Source organism: Pipistrellus kuhlii, unplaced genomic scaffold, assembly GCF_014108245.1.
Source record: "Pipistrellus kuhlii isolate mPipKuh1 unplaced genomic scaffold, mPipKuh1.p scaffold_m20_p_2, whole genome shotgun sequence".
NCBI classification, from domain to species: Eukaryota; Metazoa; Chordata; class Mammalia; order Chiroptera; family Vespertilionidae; genus Pipistrellus; species Pipistrellus kuhlii.
Window position 1 is genome coordinate 156,660,385 of NW_023425515.1, and position 12,168 is coordinate 156,672,552.

At 38.6% G+C, this 12,168-nt stretch overlaps 1 protein-coding gene across 5 annotated transcripts in view; it reads right to left on the minus strand.

Moving 5' to 3' along the window:
* Positions 1 to 10,589, minus strand: part of FGGY (FGGY carbohydrate kinase domain containing) — a 398,623-nt gene extending 388,034 nt beyond the window's left edge. For 3 of the 5 annotated variants that reach the window (XM_045584552.1, XM_036446816.2, XM_045584551.1), the window contains exon 1: positions 10,198 to 10,322. In XM_045584552.1, coding sequence (XP_045440508.1) covers positions 10,198 to 10,213 — 16 coding nt within the window. In that variant the 5' untranslated portion in view covers positions 10,214 to 10,322. Of the gene's footprint in view, positions 1 to 10,197; positions 10,346 to 10,492 lie in introns of those variants that run through there. The other 2 variants (XM_036446820.2, XM_036446819.2) reach the window with 2 other exon arrangements.
* Between the last annotated feature and the right edge of the window lie 1,579 nt (positions 10,590 to 12,168).

Below are 12,168 nucleotides of genomic sequence, written 5' to 3' on the forward strand. Positions count from 1 at the left end.
ACAATTCTAGTTGAAGACTTCTATTTCCAGCCCAGAACGAGTAACAGGAACCATCCTGAGCCTCCTGCCCAGAACAACTTAAAAAACAAACCCACATGGGAAACAGACGTTCTCGGGATACTGGAAATCAGGCAACAAAGCAGAGGGATTCTGGAGAAATTTGAGAGGATGAAAAAGAGGGGGTATTCTGAAATTGTTCAAGTTTAATGCCTGGGACCCAAGCCAAGCCCCGCAGTATCCCTGAGCTGAGGAGACAGAGTTAGGAATCTATGGATAACAAGGAGGCTAGAGTGCTTGAGGAGAGAGAGAGAGAGAGAGAGAGAGAGAGAGAGAGAGAGAGAGAGAGAGAGAGAGAGAGAGAGAGAGAGAGAGAGAGAGAGAGAGAAACAGACAAGACAAGACAAAGGGAGAAGTCCAGCCATCTGCAAAGGGTACTCCTCAAGTATTACCATGAGTATCAATCACTGTATACATGTGAGGAATCTATCGGAGCCAGAAACACCCGACAGGATTAAAATGAACAGTGAATGGACTTCACACGCCCATGAATAGTGCCTATGTGAAAGAACCAGACTGAAAAACCTCAATTCCCAGAGCATTGGGTAGAGTATGCAGAGGGTTTCACACAGTAGCGAAGAAGAAATAGTTCTGATCCCAACTAACAAAGCTTAAAGCAAGAATCAAAAGGATCAAATTGTTTCCAAATAACTTACACATGCCCCAGAACAAAGCTCAAGTGCACTTATAGAAATACAAATTATCTAACAAGTCAAAAAACACAATGTCTGATCAATTAGAAATTACCAGGCATGCAAAGAAGCAAGAAAATACTCCCCAAAATGAGGAAAGTTAATGGACACTGGCTTAGAACTGCCATTTGTTAGAATTAACAGGCATAGCTATTAAAAATCATAACTGATAAACTGATTTTATATGTTCAAAAAACGAGAGGAAAGATTGAGCTTAAAAGTTCAGACATAGAACATATATATATAAAAGACTCAAGTTGAAATTCTAGAAATGAAAACTGGAATATCTGAGATGAAAAACTGACTTTATGGGATTAGACAATACAGAAGAAAATATTAGTGACATTCAAGACACAGTAATACAAACTATATGAAATATAATAAAGAAAGAAGAAGATTTTTAAAATAAATAATCAGAGCATCCTGGATGGTATGGCTCAGTTGGTTGGGTGACTTTACATGCACCTAAAGGTTGCTATTTCGATTCCCACTCAAGACACATGCCCAGGTTGTGGGCTGGGTCCTGGGTGGGGGATATGTAGGAAGCAGCGATTGATGCTGAGCTCTTACATCGATGTTTCTCTTTCTGTCTCTCTGTATTAAAAAAAAGAAGAAGAAGAAAGAAAAAAAACAACAATAAAAACATTTTAAAAATAAATAGAGTATCAGTGATCTACACAAAAACTTTAAGTAGCCTAATACATGTGAAATGGGAAGCTCTGAAGAAGAGAGAAAACGTGTCATAAGAAGTACTTGAAAACATAACGGGCACAGATTTCCCAGATTTACTATAAACCTACAGATTCAAGAGTATCAATGAATCTCAAACACAAGAAATATAAATAAAGCTACACCAAACCAATAAACATCATAATCAAATTGTTCAAAAGCAATTATCAAGAGAAAATCTTAAAAGCAGATGGGGGATAGACAGGGGGAGGGAGATTATTCACGAAAGAAAAGAAAAAAAAAAGTAAAATAATGCAAGCTCGGAGACAATTGAGCTAAGATCTTTGAAGTACTGAAAGAAAATACCTTGCATGTAGAATTCTTTACCACATGGGGGAGAAAAAATCTTTCAAAATTGAAGCTAAAATAGCCAGGACCGGTTTGGCTCAATGGATAGAGCGTTGGCTTGGGGACTGAAGGGTCCCGGGTTCGATTCCGGTCAAGGGCATGTACCTTGGTTGCGGGCATATCCCCAGTGGGGGGTGTGCAAGAGGCAGCTGATCGATGACTCTCTCTCATTGATGTTTCTAACTCTCTATCTCTCTCCCTTCCTCTCTGTACAAAATCAATAAAAATATATTTTTTTTAAAAATTGAAGCTAAAATAAAAATTTTCCCAGACAAAAGGTTAAAAAGTCCTTCTGGAGCAGAACTGCACTATGAGAAGCAGCGAGAGAAATGATATTGCATAGAAATCTAAAATATGTTATGAAGAGACAAGGGTAACATTGTGGGTACATGAAAGAATTTTTTAAAAGTATGTGAATAAAAATATAATTGACTGTTAAAACTAAACTAACCATGTATTATGATGTTTAAACATATATAAACGTAAAATGGACAACATACAGCAAAGTAGCACAAAGGCTAGAAGGGAAAAACTATAAATTTATTGTTAAATGGTCCTTTTATGAAGCAGTATAATTCCACTTGAAAGTAGGCTGATAAATTAAAGATGTATAATATAAACCATGAAGCAACCACTGAAATTATACCTGCCAAAAATCGTAATTGCCTGGCCAGGTATCTCAATTGGTTGGAGTGTTGTCCTATATACCAAAAGATGGCAGGTTCAATTCCCAGTCAGGGAACATACGTAGATTTTGGGTTTGATTCCTGGTCAGGGGGTGTATGAAAGGCAACAAATCAATGTTTCCCCCTCATATTGATGTTTCTCTTTCTCTCTCTCTCTCTCTCTCTCTCACACTCTCTCGTCCCTCCCTCCCTCCCTCCCTCCCTTCCTTCCTTTCTTTTTCTTTAAATCAATAAAAACATATCCTCAGGTGAGTGTCTTTAAAAAGTTATACTTAATTAACCAATAAGGGAGAAAAATAAATTTATTTAAAAAAAATAGTCCAAAAGAAGGCAGAAAAAGGAAAAGAGACCAAAGAACAGAAGGAACAAATACAGAAAGAAAGGAGGAGGAAGAGGAGAAGGAAGAGGAAGAGGAGGAGGAGGAGGGGGGAAGAGGAGAAGGAGGAGGAAAGTGCAGGGGGGAGGAGGAAGAGGAGGAGAAGAAGCAAGATGGAATATTCAAACCAAACCAAATGAATAGTTACATTCAATGTGCTATAAACAACCTAATGAAAAGGCAGGAAATGTCAGGCGTTGCTTTGTTATCCAGTCTAACTATATGCTGCCTACAAGAAATCCACTTTAAATGTTTTTTTTTTTAAATATATTTTATTGATTTTTTACAGAGAGGAAGAGAGAGGGTAGAGAGTTAGAAACATTGATGAGAGAGAGTCATCAATCAGCTGTCTCTTGCACTACCCCTATGGGGGATGTGCCTGCAACCAAGGTACATGCCCTTGACCAGAATCAAACCCAGGACCTTTTAGTCCGCAGGCCGACGCTATATTCACTGAGCCAAACCAGTTTCGGCAAGAAAACCACTTTAAATATAAGAACACAAATAGGTTAAAACGTAAAAGCAAGAAAAAGATATAGCATAAAACAGCAATAAAATAAAAAAACTGAAGCAGCTATATCTTTAGTATACTAATTACATTTTAGAGCACAACTACTACCAGGAAAAATGACTACGTAGATTTCAGAGCAAATATATTATCAGAAATTGAAATAATAAAGGGGATGATTCACCAAGATAGCCAAACAATCCTAGATATTAATGTACCTAATAACAGTACATCAGAATACATAAAACAAAATCTGGTAGAACTTCAAGAAGAAATGCATATATCTGCAATGATCATGAGATTTCAATACCTCTCTCTGAATAACTGACAGAGTAATTAGATAGAAAATCAGCAAGTTATAATATACAGTAGCAGTCATAAAGTTGACCTTAAAGACACTCTATCCAACAAGAGAATACACATCCTTTTCAAATGCATTTGGAACATTTATTGAGACAGATCATATTCTGGGCGCAAAAACAAAACAAAACAAAAACCAACCTCAAAAAGTTAAAAGGATTCAAGTTATACAAAGCACGTCCTGTAACCAGATGGAATTAAGTTATAAATAAATTAATAGAAAGATATGTAATATATAGTAATAAGAAGTCCTTAAATATTTGGAAACTGAATAACAAACTTCTATATAATCCATGGATTAAAAAAAGATTAAAAAATGAAAAAGATTTTAAGTAAATAAAATAAAAAAAACAAACAGCAGAAGTTGTAGGATTAGCCCTAGCTGGTTTGGCTCACTGGATAAAGTCAGCCTGTGGACTGAAGGGTCCTGGGTTCGATTCCGGTCAATGGTACATGCCATGGTTGTGGGCTCAGTCCTGAGTAGGGGGCATGCAGGAAGCAGCTGATCAATGATTCTCCGTCTTCATTGATGTTTCTATCTCTCTCTCCCTCTCCCTTCCTCTCTGAAATCAATAAAAACATTTAAAAAAAAAAAAGTTGTAGGATTAAGCTGAATCAGTACTTGGAAATGTATATTAAATGCCTATATTAGGAAAGAGTCACAAAAACATGGCCTCATCAACACCTTAAGAAATTAGAAAGTAAAAGGAACCCAAAGTAAGCAGAAGAAAAAATAAATTTCAGAACAAAAACAAACAAAACAAGAGAGAGAGAGAGAGAGCGAGAGCGAGAGAGAGAGAGAGAGAGAGAGAGAGAGAGAATAAATGAAACCAAAAGCTGGTTCTTTGAGATCAATAAAATTGATAAAAGTCTAGCCAGAATTATCAGGAAAATAAAAAGAAAAATCACAAATTACCAATGTTAGAAATGAAGGAGATGAAATCACAACAGATTCTATAGATATTAAAATGGTAATAGGGGACTATTGTGAGCAACTTAGAAGATATGTACAAATATCTTAAACTACACAAACTATCAAATTTTATTCAAGAAGAAACAATGTCAATAGTCCCATATTACTGACTTTTCCCTCCCCCCCAAAACAAAAAAATTCTAGGCCCAGATGACTTCACTGGTTTGAATGCTATCAAACATTTAAGGAAGAATTAATATTAATTTTACACAAGTGCTTACAGAAAATTGAAGAGTAGGAAATGCTTCTTAACGCATTCTATGAGACCAGAATTAGCTAGATCTAAAATCTAGGAAGATAATATAAGGAAAACTATAAATCAATATCCATTATTATATAGATACAAAAATTCTTCAAATTTTACCAAATAGAATCCAACAAAATATAATAAGGATGTTCTAGCCAGCATGGCTCAGTGATTGAACGTCAACCTATGAACCAGGAGGTCATGGTTCAATTACCGGTCAGGTCATATGCCCAGGCTGTGGGCTCAATCCCCAGTAAGGGACATACAGGAGACAGCCAATGAATGATTCTCTCTCACCAATGATGTTTCTATCTCTCTCTCCCTCTTCCTGCCTCTCTGAAATCAATAAAATAATATATATATATATATATATATATATATATATATATATGAAGGATACTAGGTCCTAACCTAGTGGGATTTATCTCAGGAATACAAGTTCAGCTTAATATTAAAAAAAAAAAAAATCAATGAATGTAATTCATCATATTAAGAATTTTTAAATGATCTCAATAGTTATAGAAAAAAGGAAATGACAAAAATACAACATCCATTCTTCATTTAAAAACAAATACCAAAAAAATCACCTCTCAGAAAAGTAGGAATAGAATGAAACTTCCTAAATCTGATAAAGGGCTGCAACAAAGAATATAAATACATCAAAGTTAATGATGAAAAAAAAAATGCTTCTAGCTAGGCCCTGGTCAGGTAGCTCAGTTGGTAAGAGCATCATCCCAGTACACCAAGGTTATGGGTACCATTCCTGTCACAGCACATACAAGAATCAACCAATAAATGCATAAATAAGTGGAACAACAAATATCTCTCTCTCTCTCTCTTTCTCTCTCTCTCTCCCCTTCTTCTCTCTCTAAAAAATGATAATATATGTTTAAAAAGTGCAATGCTTGTAGCCAGTGCACTATAGCAAGAAAAAGAAAAAAAGGCATCCTCATTGAAAGAAAAAAGTAGCTAAAACCGGTTTGGCTCAGTGGAGAGAGGGTCCGCCTGCGGACTGAAAGGTCCCAGGTTCGATTCCGGTCAAGGGCATGTACATTGGTTGCGGGCACATCCCAGTAGGGGGTGTGCAGGAGGCAGCTGGTGGATATCTCTCTCTCATCGATGTTTCTAGCTCTCTATCTCTCTCCCTTCCTCTCTGTAAAAAATCAATAAAATATATTTTAAAAAAAAAAGAAAAAAGTAAAACTTTATTTACAGATACCATGATCACTACATAGAAAAGCTGATAGCATCTACAAAAAGCTATTAGAAATAATAGGCAATTTAGCAAGATTGTAGGATACATGATCAATACACAAGTAGCAACAAGTACAAGTTAAAATTTTAAGACAATGTTATTTACAATAACAAGAAAAATATGAAATGCCTACAGATAATCTGACAAAGATGTGCAAGACCTATCTACTGAAAGCTACAAAACATTGCTGAACCTAAGATCTAAATAAGTCAATCTCCCCCAAATTAATGTATATATTTAATAAAAGCCCAATTAAAAGCTAAGCAGGCCTTTATTTTGAAATTGACAAAATGACAACATTTTAAAATTAATGTGGAAATGTAACAGACCTGGAATGACCACAACAACTTTAAAAGGGAACAAAGTTGAAGGACTTGCATTATGTGACTTGAATACTTATTACAAAACTATAGTTATCAAGATTACTTGGTACTGGCATCAAAATAGACAAAAAGATCTACAGAACAGAATAAAACAACCAGAAATAGGTCCACATATGGTAAAATGATTTTGATCAAAGATGCAAAGGCAACTGAATAGGGAAAGAATAAACTTTTCAGCAAATGGTGCTGGAACAATTGATACCATACCCCCCCCCCCCAAAAAAAAAAAAGGAAATAAACTTTGTTCCACATCTGGTGCTACAGATTAACTTTAATTAACTTAAAATGGATCATGGATTTAATGTAAAACCAAAAACAATAAGGCTTCTTTAAAAAAAAAATAGGAGAAAATACTTGAGACCTCAGGCTAGATACAACACCTAAATCATCATCCATAAAAGAATAAATTACACATTAATAAACCAGACTTTATCAAAATTAAGAACTCTGCTTTTCAAAAGATAGTTAAGAAAATAAAGACTCAGATGTGATTGAGAACTTATAATGAGAATATATTACAAAAACCTCTCAAAACTCAATAAGAAAACAGCCCATTAAAAAAAAATCTTTAATAAACACTTTACCCAAGAAGATACATGAAATATATGGGCTGCACATAAGAAGCTTGAAATTATTAGTCATTAGGGAAATACACATTAAAACCACATGCCAGGATTCCACATTGGAATGGCTAAAATTTGAAAGTGAACACACAAATTGTGGGAGCAACTGAGAATTTCACACACTGCTGAGGGGGGTGTAAAATGGCATAATCACTTTGAAATACACATTCACGTGGTGTTTCTTAAAAAATTAAACATACACCTCCCATGTGAACTCGCTATTCCACATCTAGGTATTTAAGAGAATTTAAAGCATGTCTCTGTATACAAATATTCATAGCAGCTTTATTTGTAGTAGCCAAAGGCAGCAAATAATTCAAAATCTATCAGCAGGTAAATGAGTAAACAAAACATCTACACTAATAAAAGAGAAATATGCAAATTGACCATACCTCTGCAATGCACACCAGCCAATCAGGAGTATGCAAATTAACGCTGTGGCTGGAATAAAGGCCTGAGACCCAGGTGCCAGAGGAAAACCAGTGCAGGCAGCCAGGGGAAGGAAGGCCTATTGCACAAATCTTCATGCAACGGACCTCTCGTAGTATAATTCAATGGAATACTATTCAGCAGAAAAAGGAATGAACCATGTATGCACATATTACATGGATGAATCTTAAGATGAGGATTAAGGAAAAGTCACCTCACAAGAAAAGATACATATTATATGACTCTACAGATAAAGTCCTAAAAAATCTTAAATAATCTAACAAGACAGAAGCTAGTTCACTGATTGCTTTGGTGGAAGGGTGGTCCTAGATAGGGAGAGGTTACCAAGGGCCACAAGAAATCTTTGGGAGTATTAGAAATATTCTTTATCTTGATTGTGATGGTTTCATGATTATATACTGATGTCAAATTTTCTCAGACTAGACACTTCAAGTATGTAGTTCACTTTATGTCAAGTAGATCTCAATAAAGCTATTCAAAAATACCCAGGTTAAGAATGCCTTCTTTTCCCCATGGCATCTTGAGTAATACATTCTTTCTTCATCCCCTACACTCAATCAGCAATTAATTCCTAATCATTCTATTCTCCTAATCTCTCTCCAGTTTCACAACTATTACCCTAACTCTTTCTCACCTGTATTATAATAGCCTTCCTCCAGTCTTCACCAGAAGACTTAACTTTCTAAAAGTTATGTGCAGGCAGAATTAACTTTCTAAAACAGGGGAGACACATTTTAAATTCCCTTACCATGACTCACTGGACCCTCCCTGTTCTGGCCTGTCACCTAGCCCAGCCCCAGCCTCCTTTCTGGTGATTTCTCACCCTTTCCTGATGAGCCATACTAATCAACAATGTGCCAGGTTTATCTAGTTTTGCACATGTTGTTCCCAAATAAAGTATAATCCTTCCCCTTTGTCTTTCTCCAGCCCACGCATACCGAGGCTTTGTAACTCAGCTTAGTTATTATCTCCTCTTGGAAGTTTTCCTGAACCCCATATTGGGCCATGTGCCCTTCTGCACACCTTGCCACAGCACTAACCTATCATATAATCCCCCCTGTCAGACCAGACAGCAGCAGACTGGAGAAAGCAGAGGTGACCATGTCTTGTTCTTTTACCACAGCACCAGGCCCACACCAGCCACAAGATGTGTGAACAAATGAATGAACTGAAGAACTGGTTTGGATGGCCTCCTCTTATACTACCGGGCTGATTCTAAATCCCACCTTATAAAAAGACAGGCAGGTAAGCAGTAAAATGGCCTCTATAATACATTCTGATAAAATAATGATATCAAATCCCCTGGGAAGGCGGAGGGTGGTCCAACTCTGGCTGGGAGTTTCAAGGCAAGATTCACCACCTCAAATTGTTTTCAAAACCAGCTGGTAGTTGATGATGATTTGAATTAAGTGAAAGGTTAGGGAAAGGGAACCAGATTCCCGGTAAAGACAAGGCCCACAGCAAAGATTAACATCACCTGGAAGAAGGCCCAGTCTCCTCCCAGTAAACTTAAACCCATCTAGAAAGACATAGTTCACCCTCTGGGTTATTTCCTTCTCCAAATACTCATGTTTTGACCTCCAAATCCAGGCAAAGAGGCTCCCAGTCTCCTTACCTCCACTCTTCGCAATCCCTCCTCCCCCCGTCAAATCAATCTCCAGGCCCTTCTCAACATCTGTGGTCTGTTTCCCCCAATCATTCGTAACAGGAGGTCCACCTCAGCTGGTCCCTCCCATAGTCAGGCCAGTGGCCACCAGGTCAAGAGCCAAGCAGAGGCCCGCCCTCATTACCAGGAGACTCCCAGAAGACTAGGGGGAAGTCATAAGGCTGAAAAACCCAGCAGACAACTTCAAAAGCAAAAAAGCAGGTGACGATACACTTGGTGGCTTATGGGAAATGAGGAAAAGCCAGCAAAACAAAGCAAAAGCAAAACTATGCCATCTAAATAACCGCCACATTCCAAGGGAGGATAAGCCATTCAAGAGATTAATTTCTTCCTCATCCCTGAACTCGTATTTTAAAAATTAAACAAATGATTATGGCTCTTCCATTTCTTGGTAATGATTGCCACTTTAATTTAGGAATGGAATAAGTTAAGAGAAGTGCTTCAGTGGAAAATAGTCAATGATTAAGGAAATTCATATTTTTTGCATCTTGGAATGATTAGTCCCAAGGACTTACCTCCCCAGGATAACTGTAACGAGACAGCTCTAGTAGTATACCATCTAAACTGCACCTCAAACTTTATCACAAGCTGCTGATAGCGTTTCAAGTTACAAGGAGATAGCTCTAGTAGTATACCATCTAAACTGCACCTCAAACTTTATCACAAGCTGCTGATAGCGTTTCAAGTTACAAGCAACACCGACCCTAAAAATACCTTCCGTAGCCAGATTTGAATTCAATGGCTCAGAAATGCCTGGGGAAACTATCCTAAAATGCGGGTCAGGACAGAGGGGGCGAAGGGGAGAGAAGTGCACATAGTCAAATGGACAGTGATGGCAGGGGACCTCGGGTTCCAGACATCGCATGAGTAGCTTTGGGTTTGCAGTAAAAGCCGACCCTCCCACTGAGTGGCCGGACGCCTCACCCAGGAGAGGATACGGGGGAGCCCAACAACGTCTCGGGAGCCAAGGCCCGGCTGGAATGAGACTAGCACCCGGAGGAGGAAAAGGAAGAGGAGGTGGCCAGGGCACCACCAGGGAGGGAGGCTGGACGGGTGCGCTCTCCGATTGGATACCGTGCGCGCTGCGCGTCTGCAACTGGCCCTGAGTCACACGTGGGTCTGAGAGGAGGGTCACTTACTTGTCCAATCAGATACCACGTATTAGCTAGCCGGACTCTGCAGGTCGCCCAGCGGTGCTGCACAGCAACCAGACTGGGCGGTCTCCTTCAGTGAAGGAAGACCCGCCCCGTCCCAGACCACGCCCATATCCCGGCCCGGCCCCGCCCCCGGCCGGCAGCTGTCCCCGTAAACTGCTTCCCGATTGGCCCTTTGGCTGGATTGGTGTGCCCGTCGCCCTGCCGCCCGGGGCTTGGCCCTGCTGGTCAGTGTGGAGCAAGATCGCACTGAGCAACTGCAATCCCCACGGTGCTTCTGAAGACACCTGCGGGATTTGGTCAGCTTCCCCGGAGAGTTTCCTGTCCCGGGGCCCACTTCCCAGACCTCACCCCCACTAACCCTGGGCCGCCCCGGATCGTGCATGTCTATGTGCACCTTATAGCCACTTCTTGACCTTCACTGAACACCAGGACTTGGTGTTGTAGACGGATGTAAAATATATATATATATATATATCTGTTGAATGCTTACTTTGTGCCAAGTCTTGTTCCTGGTACAGCGGAACCTCGGTTCTCGAACTTAATTCGTTCGGGAGACTGTTCAAAAACTGAAGTATTTTTTTTTTCCCCATTAGAAATAATGTAAATGGAAGTAATCCATTCCAGATCCCCAAAGGATCCCCTGTTTTAACTTTTCTTATATACTGTACATATCGAATGTACTGTTTTAATCTGTAATCACTTTCAAAACAAACTACATGAAATGTAAACAAAAAGTTAGCAAAAAATAAATGAAATGTACAATAAAAATAAAAATTTAATAATAAGAGAAACAAAGGCCAAAAAAAAAAACCTACAAAAATATTTACAGCACAATATCTTGAGCTGTTAAGAGCAGTACAGAGCTAAGTACACTGACTCATATTCTGGCATTCTCCCCTTTCTTTGTCTGAGACCGGTGACAGGTCATACAGATATCAGCATGAAAGGTTTGTCAGGTTGAGAAGCAAATTGTTTGAGACATTTAAAAAACGAGGTTTGACTGTACTTTACATGAATTCACTCATCTAATGCTGTGGCTGACCCTCTGAAGTGGAATCCCAGTCTTTAAATCTGCAAAACGGAGGGGTTCCTAAACCTTTGAAGAGTTACAATCTGTGGGGCCTGGAAACACCTACCTAATTTTATCCTCACAATCCTTGCCTGTCCAGTAAACTACCCTGTTTCCCTGAAAATAAGACAGTGTCTTATATTAATTTTTGCTCCCAAAGATGCGCTAGGTCTTATTTTCAGGGGATGTCTTATTTTTCCATGAAGAAGAATACGGTACACATTTATTGTTAAATGAAAATAAAGGAAATTTATTACCTGTATACGGTACAGTAGTATGGTAGTTGTCAACACAAACCAGACAAACTGTGAATCCTACAGTATCAAGAATTTACTCATTTATTCAATGACAATCATGTCATCATCTTCTGGAACATCATCATAACAATCCAATTCCTGAATTTCCTGGTGAATTTCTTGTGATTCCATTTCTTTCAGAATCAGTGGACCAAATCTCTCATGTTTAACCTAGGGGGAGGCCTTATTTTCGGGGGATGCCTTATATTTCACTCAGAAGGAAACCTGTAAGTAGGTCTTATTTTCACGGATACACTGTAGACACTGTTTGGCCCTATCTTTCAGATGCAGAG